The following is a 22,078-nucleotide window of genomic DNA, read 5'->3' as shown; positions in this document are numbered from 1 at the left end:
AGAATTTGACTGCAGAAATCCACAGAGCAGTTAGAAACTATGAAATGTTAGAAACTATGAAATCTATGGTTTAAATTTGCATGTTTTTAAGGGCAATGGCCTCTTAAAATGAAAAATATAATTGTCCTCTTTTCAATCATAGCATGCAAATTCCCATGTATCCTCCAAATTCAGAGAATTGTATTATAGAAAAGAGCTTTGTTTGTGGACTAATGATAATAGTTTTAGATTTTTTTATTTATCTAATGGAAACATGATATAGCAGAGTGATTATGAAAACTTGCTTTGGAACCAAACATTTCAGGACTTAGATTCTAGATCTGCTACCCTTTTAGCTGTATAACCCCTAAGAAATCACCATAACTTTAAGCCTCAAGTTTTCTCAACTGTGGAAGAGACAGAATAATTCCAGATCCATAGATTTACTGTAAAGATTAGATCAGACAATGACCCTAAGGCATTTAAGGTAGTACTCATCAATGCTGGTCATTAGCATTAGAAAGCTCACATCCCTGCATCATGCACCTTGGACTTGGCTTAAAGAATGTCCACTTGTGTTTTATAAATTACTTTTGGTTGACTTAAAGGATAAACACACAAATAGCTAAGGAAAAACTCAGCCCTTCACACTTTGGATTTCGAGGGTGATATATTAACACTGAAGAAAATTTGGAAAAGAGGGAAAAATTTAAGGGACTAGAAGTGCCCTCAACAATTATTAACAGCTTTGTATGTGGCCAAGATGGACAGTTACGTGTGATGGGTACATAATGTATACCTGAGCCTTATTTCTGTCCTTTCTTATGTATTTCTTTGCAACTTTCTGTGTACAGTTAAGATGTTTACCCTTCGATGATTTCTTTGTCATTGAAACCTAAGGTGAATGGGTTCTTGCCACATGGGAAAAATCAAGCTTCTAATTGTGCAATGCTTTAGACCTGAAATGTTTGAAAATTCATCACATTAAAAATTTGCAAGCCGTGCTCTCTCTTTGGTGACTACCTTATCTTTCTGTCATGTGTCAACAAGCTTCCTTAAATTGCTTCTTTGGTGAACTTCTATAATTCAAAACTAATTCAAATTAATTTTGAATTCAGAAATATTGCCTTTCTCTTGATTTCTATAGGTTTGTCATGCTCATTAGAGAAATTCTTGAATTAAATACGATATTAATTTATTGTAAATTTGTTAACAGAGACAACTTGTAAAAGCTGTGAATTCATATTTTATTTATATTTTGTGGTAACTTGTAAACCTTAGCCACTTAGAGTGTTATATTTACCTTTATTTAAAATTTTTTTTCTTCTACATACTCATGATTTGCAGTTTAGCTCTCTGTTATTTGAAGGGCTATTTAAGAACATAGTTTTCCTTTTTCCTACTATTTAAAATTTTAATTTTTTGACCTTGTATTGCTTTCTTTATAGGAGTGCATTTGATTATTTTTCTCTAAATAGTTTTAAATGTTTAGGAGTTCCCATAGTGGTGCAGCAGAAACAAATCTGATTAGGATCCATTAGGTTGCAGGTTGGATCCCTGGCTTCTTTCAGTGGGTTAAGGATCTGGCTGTTGCCTTGAGCTGTGATGTAAGTTGCAGATGTGCTTTGGATTCGGTGTTGCTGTGACTGTGGCATAGGCCAGCAGCTATAAATCTGATTTGACTCCTAGGCTGGGAACCTCCATATGCAGCAGGTGCCGTCCTACAAAGCCAAAAAAAAAACCAAAAAACATTAACCATTTAAAATAAAGTGCAGTAGTTCCCTTCATGGTGCAGTGGAAGCGAATCTGACTAGGAACCACGAGGCTGGATGTTTGATCCCTGGCCTCACTCGGTGGGTTAAGGATCTGGCACTGCCATGAGCTGTGGTGTAGGTCACAGACGAGGCTCAGATCTGGCATTGCTGTGGCTGTGGGAGGCCCGTGGCTACAGCTCCCACTTGGCCCCTAGCCTGGGAACCTCCATATGCCCCAGGTGCAGCCCCAAAAAGACAAAAAAATTAAATTAAATCAAAAGTACAAAAGTGAAATTGTCTTTTAGAGTTAAATTTTTAAATATTTTTCTCTAATTCAAGACTGTCAATTAACATATTCAAATCTTTTTAAAGTGCATGAATTTCTTCTTAAGGAATTTAAAAATCCCCTTATCATATATAGATGCCATTTAAAATGTTTATGACTTATTTTTGCTTTGATATCCATGTTGTCTAGACTATATATTAACAAGTGTTGCTATTTGTTTTTGCTTGCAGTCATTTAATAATATGCTTTTGTCCTTCCTATCCTCTCATTTTGTCTCATTTTGTCCTTTCTCATTTTGTCATTTTACACATCAGTGGGCTCTTTTCATTTTTCTCGACTATTTCTTAAACTGTGTTTCGCCTTGCTTTCAGTTATTTCTGTTTCTATAATTAGGAAAACACAGGACTTGAAAATAATCTTAGCAATGCCTCTAAACCTACCTCCATTCTTACCTTATTTTTTTCTGCCGAAAGATGTTAAATACCTTTCCAAACACTCAGTCACATAAGCCAAATACCTTAAAGTAACCTGAAGTTCATCCTCTTTTAATGTATCTAACTATTTTTTGGATGAGGGAAATCCCATGAATTTGACCTTCTCTGCCAAAAACCTCAAAATACGTTTCCTCCTTTTTATTAATCATCATTGCTGCTTTCTCTATTCCCATCCCCACATTCTCTAATCCTAAGAAACGAAGTAGATTTCTGAATTCTGCCTTTGCAGCCTGCCTAGTTTCTTTCCCTTTACTGCACCTCCATTCTTACCCTAAAACAAAGGCTGTGGTCCTAATTCTTTTCTTAGTGCCACCAATTTCATCTTCTTTTAATAAGTACAAATTCCTTGGACTACTTATGCTTACCTTTAGATTTTGCCTCTACTTCAATTGCCACTTCATTCCCTCATCCCATTCTTAAGATCTCCTATGTAGTAAATGATTTATTTTCTTCAGTTTACCAGCATATAAATGCCTTTCTCCCTGCTCTTGTGAATACCTGCCATGAGGTTTGAATCGTTTCTCTCTGATGCAGTGATCAACTGAAAATCCAAGAGCAAAATTCTTCCCGCTAAAGATTTTCTTGATAACTTCCTTGAGAAAAATTGGATGCTTTCCTTCATTGTTGTGTCATTGCCCCCTGCATTGTACAAACAGATTATACATATTTATATTCACATCTAACTCCTCTTCTGGGCTTTATGTTCCTGTAAGCAAAAGACCTTATCATAGTCAATGTCATCGTTCCAAGATTACTGGGAAAGTGATTATCACACGATAGGAGCTCAAGACTTCCTTGTTTAATAAACTGATGGTTAGTTATATCAAAAGATTGCTTTCTTACATGAATGTACTGGCATTTTTGATATGGGAGAGTAAGTACCTGTTTTCAAATAATGTAAACATCTGGAGTTTTTCTAATTAGTACAGATAAAAACAAACAAAAAATTGAGCCACATATTGGAGTCAGATTTTCAGTAATACTTAGTTAATAATATATATATTCATCTTTTTAGGGCAGTACTCACGGGATATGGAGGTTCCCAGGCTGGGGGTCAAGTCAGAGCTGTAGCCACTGGCTTATGTCACAGCCACAGCAACACGAGATCCAAGCCAAATCTGTGACATACACCACAGCCCCTGGCAATGTCGAATCCTTAATCCAGTGAGCAAGGCCAGGGATTGAACCTGCGTCCTCGTGGATGCTAGTTGGGTTTGTTAACCACTGAGCCACTCCTGGAACTCCTTCACCAATATTTAAACTGATGGTCTTAAAAACAATGAACAAAGGTATGAAGAAGTGTTCTTCATGCATTGTGATGAAATAAACCTCTAACAAGATAATCTTCGATGAGGTGAGCTCTATTAAATATGGAGCTTGATCAGATGCAAGTGGTCAGTGCAGGCAAGGCTGTATCGAAACTGATGTGTAGGGACGGAGCTCACGGAAATTAAAATTTGCTAGACTATTTAGAATACCTCACACGAATAACATAGCAAAATGGACAGTTTGGGCCTCTAGCTACTTATCTAAAGGAAACAAATTGGATGTATGGATATAATGGATTACTATAAATCCATCTGTATTTATGATATTGGGCAAATATTGACTGAATAAGTATTAATAGCATGCAAGTTATTTTATGTGTCCTGTGAAATTCACCTTCACAAACCCTTGAGGTATGTATTACTATCATCACTTTGCAGACAAAGACATTGCAAATCAAATAATTAAGAAATCTTGCTTCAAACTCTAACCTTTTTTTTAAGCCTGCCTTGACCATATCCTTCTTTTTTTCCCTTTGATTGCACCTGCAGCATAAGGAAGTTCCTGGGCCAGGGATCAAACCCACACGTCACAGAAGGGACCCAAGTCGCTGCAGTGACAACTTCAGATCTTTAAACGAGCTGCACTGCAAGAAAATTCCACGCATATTATTTCTGATTTCTTCTTCTTCATGCTCCTAACCTTGAACCCTTCTTCTAAGCTGTTTTCTCTTTTATTTTTTTATAGGACTTTTAACCTTCTAACATGTTTTAGTACTGATTTTTTTTTTCCTGCTTTCCCCCATTTAGAGTTTACACTCTATAATACTACAATTGCTAAGGCCATATTTGAAAATCAACATTTGACTCTTTCTCAGGATCTATGTGTTGTTTAGACTAGTTGGTCACAATTAATACACAAATATCTATAAATTTACAACATTTAACTTAAAGGGGTCACATTTTGTGACTGCAGTGCAATAAATTTTACATTTCTCTTTAAAGTATAATATATACAGGAGTTCCCATCATGGTGCAGTGGAAATGAATCTGACTAGGCACCATGAGGTTTCGGGTTCAATCCCTGGCCTCGCTCAGTGGATTAAGGATCTGGCCTTGCTGTGAGCTGTGGTGTAAGTTCGCAGACACAGCTCTGATCTGGTGTTGCTGTGGCTCTGGCGTAGGCCGGCGGCTACAGCTCTGATTAGACCCCTAGCCTGGGAACCTCCACATGCCAGGGGTGCAGCCATAGAAAAGACAAAAAGACAACAAAAAACAGATTAATATATACATAAATTATCAAGATAATATATATATCTATAAGCTTAAAAATTAAAAAGATTTTAAAAAACCTTGAGTTATTCTTAGTCAATAGTAAATTTAAAAACTTAACTTTAGATTATCTATTTAATGGGCCACAATAATAAAAATGTCACTACATATAAGTTAAAATTGAGGTAAAACATAGATGAACAAGGCAAATACTAAATTCCAGTATTATTATGCAGGTAAAAAAAATACATAAAATAAGCAGGTACTTCTAGGTGCTAGAGAAAAAACAAGGAATTCAATTTTAAGTGGAGTGGCATTTGCTATGCCAAAATATACCTCTTCTTTATAAAGATTATCTTGATCTGGTTACATTTAAGAAGGAGTAGACACACAAAAGCTCTGAAAACTGAGTACAAGTTATCATTTTCTAAGTGACATTTACATTTGAAAGGGAATCTCCTTTTGTAAAAATGTCTCTCTCTGTACCAGGAAGAGGAAGGTGACTGAATGTGTAGAACCTCTTATCAGTGAAAAAGGCATGGACCTGAATCTTTGCTACCAAATATGCACTTTTCACTGTTCTTTTCCTGGCTCCCCTACCCACCTCACTTTCCCCACAAAAACTGCTTTTACCTTTACCTGGAAATGGTATTTAAAGGGGTGGGGTAAGCAATTTGGGGGGAATTACTCAGTTTTCCTGCATATGTCCCATGTAAACAAGGGTGTATACTTATTGAATTTCTTGTTTGTTTTTCTCTTGTTATTCTGTTTTACTACAGGGATGCTTCCAGCCAATAAACCTAAAAAGGTCAAGAGAAACTATTTGTTGCCCCTACAAACCTAGTAAAGTAGGGGCAAATGATAAAACCTAGATAACAATTGATGCATAAGAAAACGAAGAAGAATAATCACTTAATAACATTCATTCCCCAACGAACAAAAGAATCATTCTTTCATGAGATGAAAAAGAAATTGGTGACACAGTGGCTTAATGATCTGGTTTTGTCACTTCTGTGTCTAGGTTGTAGGTGTGGCACAGGTTTGAAATTTGGCCATGGACGTTTGCATGACTTGTTTGTGGCCAAAAAAAAAAAAAATTAAAAAATGAAGAAAATAGAAAATAACTGCACTAATCCAGAGAGAAGGATAAAATTATATATATATATATATATATGTGTGTGTGTGTGTGTTTGTATAATATGTATAAAATATGTGTATATATGTTTAGAATATATATAGTAAGATACTCTATGAGGATTCAGTCTAAAGATGTTTAAAATCTCTGCTCAGTCTTTGGCTTCTGCCATTGTTACTGAATCAAAGTTCCTGTGCTCAATGCACACCAAGGCCAAACAAACAAAAAGGGTTGGTGTTCAGACCTGAGAAAGGTTTATTGCAGGGACAAGCAAGGAGAATGAGGTGACTCATGCTCAAAAGAAAAACCTCCCTAGTGGTTTGGGGGAAAAATTTTATAGGCAAAAAAAGGATCGCCTTTATCCACTTCACCAGATGGCTCAAATTCAGGCATATGAGCAGAATTTCCTGTAAGGCTCACTTTTAGATTGACATGAACATTTATTTCATTATCATGAATGAATGAAAAATAGACAATAATTCTTTAATCTGATTCACAAGCTATCCCTCTTAAAAGTCTCCCTTTGCTTCCCATCTTAGAAGAATAGTCTCAATAAAATCCTTAACATCAGAGGAACACTTCTGGAGGGAAGTTAGCTATGGGTCTCAGTCAATGCATGATACATGAATTTATGGGTTTTATAAGAGGCTAGGATAACATTGCTTATAAGACACTATGAAATTATAGATATGAGATGAGGATGGATCATGAAAAAACAGTATGCTAATAATTATGTAAATCTAGAGGCATACAAGTAAATATTTTATAAACAAAAATAGAGAGAAATGTATCAACTGTCTCAACAGTTTTGAATTGTCTTCATATTCTTGGCATTTTGTCCTATTCTGATTTTGTTTCTAATGAACATATATACTCCTATATAGCATCACACGTTTAAAAGTTTTGGGGTTTCCATAGCTGTGCAGTTGAAATGCATCTGACTACTATCCATGAAGATGTGTTTTCGATCACTGGCTTCCTTCAGCGGGTTAAGGATCCGGCATTGCCGTGACCTACTGTGTAGGTCATAGAGGTGGCTTGGATCTGGCATTTTTGTGTCTGTGGTGTGGGCCAGCAGCTACAGCTTCAATTCAACCCTGAGTCAGGGAACTTCCAGATGCCTCTGGTGTTGCCTTGAAAAGCAAAAAAAAAAAAAAAAAAAAAAAAAAAAAAAATTCATTTCATTCACTGAAGATTTCAGTTATAGGGTAATTACATGTTTCCCTAGAAAGTGTGTCTCTACTAGCCCAGGTATCAACTTAGACATAAAAAAGAAGACCAAACCATGAGGTTCTTCATTGTGTGGTTACAAAGGGAAAAGACAAGCAGCTTCTCAAAACCTAGCAGAGGTACACTGCCTTCTTGAACTTTTGCCCTTGGAAGTATTCCAAGTAAACTTCCTTGGAAGGAAGTTTCCACCAGTCCACAGGGAGGACCAAATGTTGCATTATCATCGATCCCCAGTATATCAGCACCCAAGAATTAACTGGATGAGTGTCAAGACATACGCTTCTCAGCATACATACACAATTGATCCCTGATATTCATTTTAGATGTAGCTTCCTGGCAATATTCACCACTGATCAGGAGCTGAACACAATTTGTAGGTTGATATTTTTTCTTCCCCTCATGAAAAAAAAAATGATTGCACTAAAACTTAAAAAGAACTCACAGAAAAGAAAAATATTACAGAGATTTTTGTACTTAAATAGTCTTCGTGTCTAATCTGTGACCAGAAGTTGAGGTTGACTTATGGCTAAAAAGACAGCATGGGAAGACAGTGTTTGACACCAATTTTGACTCCTGGTAAGTATTACTGTCTAAATGATAATGTTTTCCTTAGAATCAAATAAAAGAGGGACATCATCAAAAGAATATATATACAGATACTATTTGGACATTACCCTAAGTAATGCCAGGGAGGGTGGAACTAGAAATACAGAGTTGAGGTAAAAAGGGTATGAAATGCAATATACATACATTAGAAATATATTTTGAAAGAACTTTGATTTTGAAGGGTCAAATTAGAAAATCATAACTTAGAAGCTAATATTAACATGAGGTCTATCTTTTTCATGTATCCTATAATGTCCAATTAGGTTTGAAATTTATGTATCATACATATTAAATACTATTGGAAATGAAAAGAGAGCACATGGTATATTAAAACTATTACTCTGCCATCATTTATTACATATCTAGCATTTTATTTCCTCAGATTTGCTGAATTTAATTATAAATAGAAACAGTTATCGTAAGGATGCTCTTTGGAACCAACCTATCTTGGAAAAATAACAGAGCCAACATATAATAGTTCTGACTCTGGATAAGTTCCCTAAATTCTCTATGACCTTTTTCTCATCTAAAACACGTGGTTAATAGCATTACCTATGGTTTGATCGATAGTCCGTGGAAACATAATGCTTTAATAAAGGGAGGCATTAAGAAGAGTGTCACACATATTTTATATATCCAATATATTAGCTTATATCCATATGGCAATTTATAACTATTTCTGTATTTGGAAATCACATTAAGATTTTTCTCTGTGAATTCTGTAAATCATTCTTATTATCATTTTCTAGAAACACTAAACTAATAAAAATATGTCCTGTCTTTCATATAAATAGAAACATTTTTGAAGTCGTCCCTCCTAAGCATCAACTTTGATTTCTCAACAGTTTAGAGCAGGTGGACACTATGGGTAGAAGGAATGACACACACGTGTCTGACTTCATCCTTCTGGGACTGACAGATTCAGAAGCAGTCCAGAGGATCCTGTTTATGCTCTTTCTCCTGATCTACCTGATGACTCTGCTGGGCAATGCAGGGATGATGCTGATAATCCGCCTGGATCTCCAGCTTCACACCCCCATGTACTTTTTCCTCAGCCACCTGTCATTCCTCGACCTCAGTTACTCAACTGTCATCACCCCTCAGACCTTAGAGAACTTACGGACATCCACCAAGTACATTTCCTACATGAACTGCTTCACCCAGATGTATTTCTTTGTTTTCTTGGCTGCCACTGAATGTTTTCTCCTCTCGTCCATGGCCTTTGATCGCCGTGTAGCTATCTGCAATCCTCTGCATTACCCAGTGGTCATGTCCACAAGAAGCTGCTGCTCCCTAGTTTTCGGATCTTATTTCTTTGGCTTCATGGACTCCTTTGTCAATGTGCTTTGCATGAGCAGATTGGATTTCTGTGACTCCAATGTGATCCATCACTTTTTCTGTGACACATCCCCAATCTTAGCCTTGTCCTGCACTGACATACAAAGCATAGAAATAGCCATATTCATTTTAGCTGGATCCACACTAGTGGCATCTGTCACCACAATAGTAGTGTCCTATGTGTCTATCCTGTCTACTATCCTGAAAATTACTTCCACTTCAGGAAAGCAAAGAGCCTTCTCTACCTGTGCCTCCCACCTCCTGGGAGTCACCATCTTTTATAGCACTACGATATTTACTTATTTAAAGCCAAGTAAGTCCTACTCCTTGGGAAGGGATCAAGTGGCTTCTGTTTTTTATACTATTGTCATCCCCATGCTGAATCCCCTCATTTACAGTCTTAGAAACAAAGAAGTGAAAAATGCTTTCATCAGAGTCCTGCAGAACACAGTGGGCTCCAGGCAATTAAAATGAGAGTGAGGCTAAATTTCTGATTTCATCATTATTTTTTTTCCTCTTCCCTATGGTGCATCCTTTTTGTATTTGTTTTTGGCTGTACCTTCTTTTGCCTCAGCAAGTATGATCTTTTCATTTCAAGGAATGTGCCTTTAGAAATCCATATAGATGGTAAAGCTCATTGGTTGAGAATTTGACTGCAGAAATCCACAGAGCAGTTAGAAACTATGAAATGTTAGAAACTATGAAATCTATGGTTTAAATTTGCATGTTTTTAAGGGCAATGGCCTCTTAAAATGAAAAATATAATTGTCCTCTTTTCAATCATAGCATGCAAATTCCCATGTATCCTCCAAATTCAGAGAATTGTATTATAGAAAAGAGCTTTGTTTGTGGACTAATGATAATAGTTTTAGATTTTTTTATTTATCTAATGGAAACATGATATAGCAGAGTGATTATGAAAACTTGCTTTGGAACCAAACATTTCAGGACTTAGATTCTAGATCTGCTACCCTTTTAGCTGTATAACCCCTAAGAAATCACCATAACTTTAAGCCTCAAGTTTTCTCAACTGTGGAAGAGACAGAATAATTCCAGATCCATAGATTTACTGTAAAGATTAGATCAGACAATGACCCTAAGGCATTTAAGGTAGTACTCATCAATGCTGGTCATTAGCATTAGAAAGCTCACATCCCTGCATCATGCACCTTGGACTTGGCTTAAAGAATGTCCACTTGTGTTTTATAAATTACTTTTGGTTGACTTAAAGGATAAACACACAAATAGCTAAGGAAAAACTCAGCCCTTCACACTTTGGATTTCGAGGGTGATATATTAACACTGAAGAAAATTTGGAAAAGAGGGAAAAATTTAAGGGACTAGAAGTGCCCTCAACAATTATTAACAGCTTTGTATGTGGCCAAGATGGACAGTTACGTGTGATGGGTACATAATGTATACCTGAGCCTTATTTCTGTCCTTTCTTATGTATTTCTTTGCAACTTTCTGTGTACAGTTAAGATGTTTACCCTTCGATGATTTCTTTGTCATTGAAACCTAAGGTGAATGGGTTCTTGCCACATGGGAAAAATCAAGCTTCTAATTGTGCAATGCTTTAGACCTGAAATGTTTGAAAATTCATCACATTAAAAATTTGCAAGCCGTGCTCTCTCTTTGGTGACTACCTTATCTTTCTGTCATGTGTCAACAAGCTTCCTTAAATTGCTTCTTTGGTGAACTTCTATAATTCAAAACTAATTCAAATTAATTTTGAATTCAGAAATATTGCCTTTCTCTTGATTTCTATAGGTTTGTCATGCTCATTAGAGAAATTCTTGAATTAAATACGATATTAATTTATTGTAAATTTGTTAACAGAGACAACTTGTAAAAGCTGTGAATTCATATTTTATTTATATTTTGTGGTAACTTGTAAACCTTAGCCACTTAGAGTGTTATATTTACCTTTATTTAAAATTTTTTTTCTTCTACATACTCATGATTTGCAGTTTAGCTCTCTGTTATTTGAAGGGCTATTTAAGAACATAGTTTTCCTTTTTCCTACTATTTAAAATTTTAATTTTTTGACCTTGTATTGCTTTCTTTATAGGAGTGCATTTGATTATTTTTCTCTAAATAGTTTTAAATGTTTAGGAGTTCCCATAGTGGTGCAGCAGAAACAAATCTGATTAGGATCCATTAGGTTGCAGGTTGGATCCCTGGCTTCTTTCAGTGGGTTAAGGATCTGGCTGTTGCCTTGAGCTGTGATGTAAGTTGCAGATGTGCTTTGGATTCGGTGTTGCTGTGACTGTGGCATAGGCCAGCAGCTATAAATCTGATTTGACTCCTAGGCTGGGAACCTCCATATGCAGCAGGTGCCGTCCTACAAAGCCAAAAAAAAAACCAAAAAACATTAACCATTTAAAATAAAGTGCAGTAGTTCCCTTCATGGTGCAGTGGAAGCGAATCTGACTAGGAACCACGAGGCTGGATGTTTGATCCCTGGCCTCACTCGGTGGGTTAAGGATCTGGCACTGCCATGAGCTGTGGTGTAGGTCACAGACGAGGCTCAGATCTGGCATTGCTGTGGCTGTGGGAGGCCCGTGGCTACAGCTCCCACTTGGCCCCTAGCCTGGGAACCTCCATATGCCCCAGGTGCAGCCCCAAAAAGACAAAAAAATTAAATTAAATCAAAAGTACAAAAGTGAAATTGTCTTTTAGAGTTAAATTTTTAAACATTTTTCTCTAATTCAAGACTGTCAATTAACATATTCAAATCTTTTTAAAGTGCATGAATTTCTTCTTAAGGAATTTAAAAATCCCCTTATCATATATAGATGCCATTTAAAATGTTTATGACTTATTTTTGCTTTGATATCCATGTTGTCTAGACTATATATTAACAAGTGTTGCTATTTGTTTTTGCTTGCAGTCATTTAATAATATGCTTTTGTCCTTCCTATCCTCTCATTTTGTCTCATTTTGTCCTTTCTCATTTTGTCATTTTACACATCAGTGGGCTCTTTTCATTTTTCTTGGCTATTTATTAAACTGTGTTTCGCCTTGCTTTCAGTTATTTCTGTTTCTATAATTAGGAAAACACAGGACTTGAAAATAATCTTAGCAATGCCTCTAAACCTACCTCCATTCTTACCTTATTTTTTTCTGCCGAAAGATGTTAAATACCTTTCCAAACACTCAGTCACATAAGCCAAATACCTTAAAGTAACCTGAAGTTCATCCTCTTTTAATGTATCTAACTATTTTTTGGATTAGGGAAATCCCATGAATTTGACCTTCTCTGCCAAAAACCTCAAAATACGTTTCCTCCTTTTTATTAATCATCATTGCTGCTTTCTCTATTCCCATCCCCACATTCTCTAATCCTAAGAAACGAAGTAGATTTCTGAATTCTGCCTTTGCAGCCTGCCTAGTTTCTTTCCCTTTACTGCACCTCCATTCTTACCCTAAAACAAAGGCTGTGGTCCTAATTCTTTTCTTAGTGCCACCAATTTCATCTTCTTTTAATAAGTACAAATTCCTTGGACTACTTATGCTTACCTTTAGATTTTGCCTCTACTTCAATTGCCACTTCATTCCCTCATCCCATTCTTAAGATCTCCTATGTAGTAAATGATTTATTTTCTTCAGTTTACCAGCATATAAATGCCTTTCTCCCTGCTCTTGTGAATACCTGCCATGAGGTTTGAATCGTTTCTCTCTGATGCAGTGATCAACTGAAAATCCAAGAGCAAAATTCTTCCCGCTAAAGATTTTCTTGATAACTTCCTTGAGAAAAATTGGATGCTTTCCTTCATTGTTGTGTCATTGCCCCCTGCATTGTACAAACAGATTATACATATTTATATTCACATCTAACTCCTCTTCTGGGCTTTATGTTCCTGTAAGCAAAAGACCTTATCATAGTCAATGTCATCGTTCCAAGATTACTGGGAAAGTGATTATCACACGATAGGAGCTCAAGACTTCCTTGTTTAATAAACTGATAGTTAGTTATATCAAAAGATTGCTTTCTTACATGAATGTACTGGCATTTTTGATATGGGAGAGTAAGTACCTGTTTTCAAATAATGTAAACATCTGGAGTTTTTCTAATTAGTACAGATAAAAACAAACAAAAAATTGAGCCACATATTGGAGTCAGATTTTCAGTAATACTTAGTTAATAATATATATATTCATCTTTTTAGGGCAGTACTCACGGGATATGGAGGTTCCCAGGCTGGGGGTCAAGTCAGAGCTGTAGCCACTGGCTTATGTCACAGCCACAGCAACACGAGATCCAAGCCAAATCTGTGACATACACCACAGCCCCTGGCAATGTCGAATCCTTAATCCAGTGAGCAAGGCCAGGGATTGAACCTGCGTCCTCGTGGATGCTAGTTGGGTTTGTTAACCACTGAGCCACTCCTGGAACTCCTTCACCAATATTTAAACTGATGGTCTTAAAAACAATGAACAAAGGTATGAAGAAGTGTTCTTCATGCATTGTGATGAAATAAACCTCTAACAAGATAATCTTCGATGAGGTGAGCTCTATTAAATATGGAGCTTGATCAGATGCAAGTGGTCAGTGCAGGCAAGGCTGTATCGAAACTGATGTGTAGGGACGGAGCTCACGGAAATTAAAATTTGCTAGACTATTTAGAATACCTCACACGAATAACATAGCAAAATGGACAGTTTGGGCCTCTAGCTACTTATCTAAAGGAAACAAATTGGATGTATGGATATAATGGATTACTATAAATCCATCTGTATTTATGATATTGGGCAAATATTGACTGAATAAGTATTAATAGCATGCAAGTTATTTTATGTGTCCTGTGAAATTCACCTTCACAAACCCTTGAGGTATGTATTACTATCATCACTTTGCAGACAAAGACATTGCAAATCAAATAATTAAGAAATCTTGCTTCAAACTCTAACCTTTTTTTTAAGCCTGCCTTGACCATATCCTTCTTTTTTTCCCTTTGATTGCACCTGCAGCATAAGGAAGTTCCTGGGCCAGGGATCAAACCCACACGTCACAGAAGGGACCCAAGTCGCTGCAGTGACAACTTCAGATCTTTAAACGAGCTGCACTGCAAGAAAATTCCACGCATATTATTTCTGATTTCTTCTTCTTCATGCTCCTAACCTTGAACCCTTCTTCTAAGCTGTTTTCTCTTTTATTTTTTTATAGGACTTTTAACCTTCTAACATGTTTTAGTACTGATTTTTTTTTTCCTGCTTTCCCCCATTTAGAGTTTACACTCTATAATACTACAATTGCTAAGGCCATATTTGAAAATCAACATTTGACTCTTTCTCAGGATCTATGTGTTGTTTAGACTAGTTGGTCACAATTAATACACAAATATCTATAAATTTACAACATTTAACTTAAAGGGGTCACATTTTGTGACTGCAGTGCAATAAATTTTACATTTCTCTTTAAAGTATAATATATACAGGAGTTCCCATCATGGTGCAGTGGAAATGAATCTGACTAGGCACCATGAGGTTTCGGGTTCAATCCCTGGCCTCGCTCAGTGGATTAAGGATCTGGCCTTGCTGTGAGCTGTGGTGTAAGTTCGCAGACACAGCTCTGATCTGGTGTTGCTGTGGCTCTGGCGTAGGCCGGCGGCTACAGCTCTGATTAGACCCCTAGCCTGGGAACCTCCACATGCCAGGGGTGCAGCCATAGAAAAGACAAAAAGACAACAAAAAACAGATTAATATATACATAAATTATCAAGATAATATATATATCTATAAGCTTAAAAATTAAAAAGATTTTAAAAAACCTTGAGTTATTCTTAGTCAATAGTAAATTTAAAAACTTAACTTTAGATTATCTATTTAATGGGCCACAATAATAAAAATGTCACTACATATAAGTTAAAATTGAGGTAAAACATAGATGAACAAGGCAAATACTAAATTCCAGTATTATTATGCAGGTAAAAAAAATACATAAAATAAGCAGGTACTTCTAGGTGCTAGAGAAAAAACAAGGAATTCAATTTTAAGTGGAGTGGCATTTGCTATGCCAAAATATACCTCTTCTTTATAAAGATTATCTTGATCTGGTTACATTTAAGAAGGAGTAGACACACAAAAGCTCTGAAAACTGAGTACAAGTTATCATTTTCTAAGTGACATTTACATTTGAAAGGGAATCTCCTTTTGTAAAAATGTCTCTCTCTGTACCAGGAAGAGGAAGGTGACTGAATGTGTAGAACCTCTTATCAGTGAAAAAGGCATGGACCTGAATCTTTGCTACCAAATATGCACTTTTCACTGTTCTTTTCCTGGCTCCCCTACCCACCTCACTTTCCCCACAAAAACTGCTTTTACCTTTACCTGGAAATGGTATTTAAAGGGGTGGGGTAAGCAATTTGGGGGGAATTACTCAGTTTTCCTGCATATGTCCCATGTAAACAAGGGTGTATACTTATTGAATTTCTTGTTTGTTTTTCTCTTGTTATTCTGTTTTACTACAGGGATGCTTCCAGCCAATAAACCTAAAAAGGTCAAGAGAAACTATTTGTTGCCCCTACAAACCTAGTAAAGTAGGGGCAAATGATAAAACCTAGATAACAATTGATGCATAAGAAAACGAAGAAGAATAATCACTTAATAACATTCATTCCCCAACGAACAAAAGAATCATTCTTTCATGAGATGAAAAAGAAATTGGTGACACAGTGGCTTAATGATCTGGTTTTGTCACTTCTGTGTCTAGGTTGTAGGTGTGGCACAGGTTTGAAATTTGGCCATGGACGTTTGCATGACTTGTTTGTGGCCAAAAAAAAAAAAAATTAAAAAATGAAGAAAATAGAAAATAACTGCACTAATCCAGAGAGAAGGATAAAATTATATATATATATATATATATGTGTGTGTGTGTGTGTTTGTATAATATGTATAAAATATGTGTATATATGTTTAGAATATATATAGTAAGATACTCTATGAGGATTCAGTCTAAAGATGTTTAAAATCTCTGCTCAGTCTTTGGCTTCTGCCATTGTTACTGAATCAAAGTTCCTGTGCTCAATGCACACCAAGGCCAAACAAACAAAAAGGGTTGGTGTTCAGACCTGAGAAAGGTTTATTGCAGGGACAAGCAAGGAGAATGAGGTGACTCATGCTCAAAAGAAAAACCTCCCTAGTGGTTTGGGGGAAAAATTTTATAGGCAAAAAAAGGATCGCCTTTATCCACTTCACCAGATGGCTCAAATTCAGGCATATGAGCAGAATTTCCTGTAAGGCTCACTTTTAGATTGACATGAACATTTATTTCATTATCATGAATGAATGAAAAATAGACAATAATTCTTTAATCTGATTCACAAGCTATCCCTCTTAAAAGTCTCCCTTTGCTTCCCATCTTAGAAGAATAGTCTCAATAAAATCCTTAACATCAGAGGAACACTTCTGGAGGGAAGTTAGCTATGGGTCTCAGTCAATGCATGATACATGAATTTATGGGTTTTATAAGAGGCTAGGATAACATTGCTTATAAGACACTATGAAATTATAGATATGAGATGAGGATGGATCATGAAAAAACAGTATGCTAATAATTATGTAAATCTAGAGGCATACAAGTAAATATTTTATAAACAAAAATAGAGAGAAATGTATCAACTGTCTCAACAGTTTTGAATTGTCTTCATATTCTTGGCATTTTGTCCTATTCTGATTTTGTTTCTAATGAACATATATACTCCTATATAGCATCACACGTTTAAAAGTTTTGGGGTTTCCATAGCTGTGCAGTTGAAATGCATCTGACTACTATCCATGAAGATGTGTTTTCGATCACTGGCTTCCTTCAGCGGGTTAAGGATCCGGCATTGCCGTGACCTACTGTGTAGGTCATAGAGGTGGCTTGGATCTGGCATTTTTGTGTCTGTGGTGTGGGCCAGCAGCTACAGCTTCAATTCAACCCTGAGTCAGGGAACTTCCAGATGCCTCTGGTGTTGCCTTGAAAAGCAAAAAAAAAAAAAAAAAAAAAAAAAAAAAAAATTCATTTCATTCACTGAAGATTTCAGTTATAGGGTAATTACATGTTTCCCTAGAAAGTGTGTCTCTACTAGCCCAGGTATCAACTTAGACATAAAAAAGAAGACCAAACCATGAGGTTCTTCATTGTGTGGTTACAAAGGGAAAAGACAAGCAGCTTCTCAAAACCTAGCAGAGGTACACTGACTTCTTGAACTTTTGCCCTTGGAAGTATTCCAAGTAAACTTCCTTGGAAGGAAGTTTCCACCAGTCCACAGGGAGGACCAAATGTTGCATTATCATCGATCCCCAGTATATCAGCACCCAAGAATTAACTGGATGAGTGTCAAGACATACGCTTCTCAGCATACATACACAATTGATCCCTGATATTCATTTTAGATGTAGCTTCCTGGCAATATTCACCACTGATCAGGAGCTGAACACAATTTGTAGGTTGATATTTTTTCTTCCCCTCATGAAAAAAAAAATGATTGCACTAAAACTTAAAAAGAACTCACAGAAAAGAAAAATATTACAGAGATTTTTGTACTTAAATAGTCTTCGTGTCTAATCTGTGACCAGAAGTTGAGGTTGACTTATGGCTAAAAAGACAGCATGGGAAGACAGTGTTTGACACCAATTTTGACTCCTGGTAAGTATTACTGTCTAAATGATAATGTTTTCCTTAGAATCAAATAAAAGAGGGACATCATCAAAAGAATATATATACAGATACTATTTGGACATTACCCTAAGTAATGCCAGGGAGGGTGGAACTAGAAATACAGAGTTGAGGTAAAAAGGGTATGAAATGCAATATACATACATTAGAAATATATTTTGAAAGAACTTTGATTTTGAAGGGTCAAATTAGAAAATCATAACTTAGAAGCTAATATTAACATGAGGTCTATCTTTTTCATGTATCCTATAATGTCCAATTAGGTTTGAAATTTATGTATCATACATATTAAATACTATTGGAAATGAAAAGAGAGCACATGGTATATTAAAACTATTACTCTGCCATCATTTATTACATATCTAGCATTTTATTTCCTCAGATTTGCTGAATTTAATTATAAATAGAAACAGTTATCGTAAGGATGCTCTTTGGAACCAACCTATCTTGGAAAAATAACAGAGCCAACATATAATAGTTCTGACTCTGGATAAGTTCCCTAAATTCTCTATGACCTTTTTCTCATCTAAAACACGTGGTTAATAGCATTACCTATGGTTTGATCGATAGTCCGTGGAAACATAATGCTTTAATAAAGGGAGGCATTAAGAAGAGTGTCACACATATTTTATATATCCAATATATTAGCTTATATCCATATGGCAATTTATAACTATTTCTGTATTTGGAAATCACATTAAGATTTTTCTCTGTGAATTCTGTAAATCATTCTTATTATCATTTTCTAGAAACACTAAACTAATAAAAATATGTCCTGTCTTTCATATAAATAGAAACATTTTTGAAGTCGTCCCTCCTAAGCATCAACTTTGATTTCTCAACAGTTTAGAGCAGGTGGACACTATGGGTAGAAGGAATGACACACACGTGTCTGACTTCATCCTTCTGGGACTGACAGATTCAGAAGCAGTCCAGAGGATCCTGTTTATGCTCTTTCTCCTGATCTACCTGATGACTCTGCTGGGCAATGCAGGGATGATGCTGATAATCCGCCTGGATCTCCAGCTTCACACCCCCATGTACTTTTTCCTCAGCCACCTGTCATTCCTCGACCTCAGTTACTCAACTGTCATCACCCCTCAGACCTTAGAGAACTTACGGACATCCACCAAGTACATTTCCTACATGAACTGCTTCACCCAGATGTATTTCTTTGTTTTCTTGGCTGCCACTGAATGTTTTCTCCTCTCGTCCATGGCCTTTGATCGCCGTGTAGCTATCTGCAATCCTCTGCATTACCCAGTGGTCATGTCCACAAGAAGCTGCTGCTCCCTAGTTTTCGGATCTTATTTCTTTGGCTTCATGGACTCCTTTGTCAATGTGCTTTGCATGAGCAGATTGGATTTCTGTGACTCCAATGTGATCCATCACTTTTTCTGTGACACATCCCCAATCTTAGCCTTGTCCTGCACTGACATACAAAGCATAGAAATAGCCATATTCATTTTAGCTGGATCCACACTAGTGGCATCTGTCACCACAATAGTAGTGTCCTATGTGTCTATCCTGTCTACTATCCTGAAAATTACTTCCACTTCAGGAAAGCAAAGAGCCTTCTCTACCTGTGCCTCCCACCTCCTGGGAGTCACCATCTTTTATAGCACTACGATATTTACTTATTTAAAGCCAAGTAAGTCCTACTCCTTGGGAAGGGATCAAGTGGCTTCTGTTTTTTATACTATTGTCATCCCCATGCTGAATCCCCTCATTTACAGTCTTAGAAACAAAGAAGTGAAAAATGCTTTCATCAGAGTCCTGCAGAACACAGTGGGCTCCAGGCAATTAAAATGAGAGTGAGGCTAAATTTCTGATTTCATCATTATTTTTTTTCCTCTTCCCTATGGTGCATCCTTTTTGTATTTGTTTTTGGCTGTACCTTCTTTTGCCTCAGCAAGTATGATCTTTTCATTTCAAGGAATGTGCCTTTAGAAATCCATATAGATGGTAAAGCTCATTGGTTGAGAATTTGACTGCAGAAATCCACAGAGCAGTTAGAAACTATGAAATGTTAGAAACTATGAAATCTATGGTTTAAATTTGCATGTTTTTAAGGGCAATGGCCTCTTAAAATGAAAAATATAATTGTCCTCTTTTCAATCATAGCATGCAAATTCCCATGTATCCTCCAAATTCAGAGAATTGTATTATAGAAAAGAGCTTTGTTTGTGGACTAATGATAATAGTTTTAGATTTTTTTATTTATCTAATGGAAACATGATATAGCAGAGTGATTATGAAAACTTGCTTTGGAACCAAACATTTCAGGACTTAGATTCTAGATCTGCTACCCTTTTAGCTGTATAACCCCTAAGAAATCACCATAACTTTAAGCCTCAAGTTTTCTCAACTGTGGAAGAGACAGAATAATTCCAGATCCATAGATTTACTGTAAAGATTAGATCAGACAATGACCCTAAGGCATTTAAGGTAGTACTCATCAATGCTGGTCATTAGCATTAGAAAGCTCACATCCCTGCATCATGCACCTTGGACTTGGCTTAAAGAATGTCCACTTGTGTTTTATAAATTACTTTTGGTTGACTTAAAGGATAAACACACAAATAGCTAAGGAAAAACTCAGCCCTTCACACTTTGGATTTCGAGGGTGATATATTAACACTGAAGAAAATTTGGAAAAGAGGGAAAAATTTAAGGGACTAGAAGTGCCCTCAACAATTATTAACAGCTTTGTATGTGGCCAAGATGGACAGTTACGTGTGATGGGTACATAATGTATACCTGAGCCTTATTTCTGTCCTTTCTTATGTATTTCTTTGCAACTTTCTGTGTACAGTTAAGATGTTTACCCTTCGATGATTTCTTTGTCATTGAAACCTAAGGTGAATGGGTTCTTGCCACATGGGAAAAATCAAGCTTCTAATTGTGCAATGCTTTAGACCTGAAATGTTTGAAAATTCATCACATTAAAAATTTGCAAGCCGTGCTCTCTCTTTGGTGACTACCTTATCTTTCTGTCATGTGTCAACAAGCTTCCTTAAATTGCTTCTTTGGTGAACTTCTATAATTCAAAACTAATTCAAATTAATTTTGAATTCAGAAATATTGCCTTTCTCTTGATTTCTATAGGTTTGTCATGCTCATTAGAGAAATTCTTGAATTAAATACGATATTAATTTATTGTAAATTTGTTAACAGAGACAACTTGTAAAAGCTGTGAATTCATATTTTATTTATATTTTGTGGTAACTTGTAAACCTTAGCCACTTAGAGTGTTATATTTACCTTTATTTAAAATTTTTTTTCTTCTACATACTCATGATTTGCAGTTTAGCTCTCTGTTATTTGAAGGGCTATTTAAGAACATAGTTTTCCTTTTTCCTACTATTTAAAATTTTAATTTTTTGACCTTGTATTGCTTTCTTTATAGGAGTGCATTTGATTATTTTTCTCTAAATAGTTTTAAATGTTTAGGAGTTCCCATAGTGGTGCAGCAGAAACAAATCTGATTAGGATCCATTAGGTTGCAGGTTGGATCCCTGGCTTCTTTCAGTGGGTTAAGGATCTGGCTGTTGCCTTGAGCTGTGATGTAAGTTGCAGATGTGCTTTGGATTCGGTGTTGCTGTGACTGTGGCATAGGCCAGCAGCTATAAATCTGATTTGACTCCTAGGCTGGGAACCTCCATATGCAGCAGGTGCCGTCCTACAAAGCCAAAAAAAAAACCAAAAAACATTAACCATTTAAAATAAAGTGCAGTAGTTCCCTTCATGGTGCAGTGGAAGCGAATCTGACTAGGAACCACGAGGCTGGATGTTTGATCCCTGGCCTCACTCGGTGGGTTAAGGATCTGGCACTGCCATGAACTGTGGTGTAGGTCACAGACGAGGCTCAGATCTGGCATTGCTGTGGCTGTGGGAGGCCCGTGGCTACAGCTCCCACTTGGCCCCTAGCCTGGGAACCTCCATATGCCCCAGGTGCAGCCCCAAAAAGACAAAAAAATTAAATTAAATCAAAAGTACAAAAGTGAAATTGTCTTTTAGAGTTAAATTTTTAAACATTTTTCTCTAATTCAAG

At 36.3% G+C, this 22,078-nt stretch overlaps 2 protein-coding genes across 2 annotated transcripts; both read left to right on the top strand.

Moving 5' to 3' along the window:
- Nucleotides 1-8,885: 8,885 nt before the first annotated feature.
- Nucleotides 8,886-9,833, top strand: LOC146405161 (olfactory receptor 8H1-like). Its single transcript, XM_085015170.1, has one exon. It carries the CDS (start codon nt 8,886-8,888, stop codon nt 9,831-9,833), a length of 948 nt encoding a protein of 315 aa, XP_084871296.1.
- A 9,055-nt stretch (nt 9,834-18,888) lies between these two features.
- LOC146405160 (olfactory receptor 8H1-like) lies at nt 18,889-19,836 on the top strand. The gene has a single exon (XM_085015169.1). The coding sequence runs from the start codon at nt 18,889-18,891 to the stop codon at nt 19,834-19,836; it is 948 nt and encodes a 315-aa protein (XP_084871295.1).
- Nucleotides 19,837-22,078: the final 2,242 nt, after the last annotated feature.

The sequence above is a fragment of the Sus scrofa genome, chromosome 2, assembly GCF_054392235.1.
Source record: "Sus scrofa isolate SSC_HxYL_T2T_F1_AM1 chromosome 2, Sscrofa_HxYL_maternal_Yorkshire_Landrace_v2.0, whole genome shotgun sequence".
NCBI classification, from domain to species: Eukaryota; Metazoa; Chordata; class Mammalia; order Artiodactyla; family Suidae; genus Sus; species Sus scrofa.
Note: the sequence above shows the minus strand (reverse complement) of the source record. Positions and strands in the feature narration are given on the sequence as shown.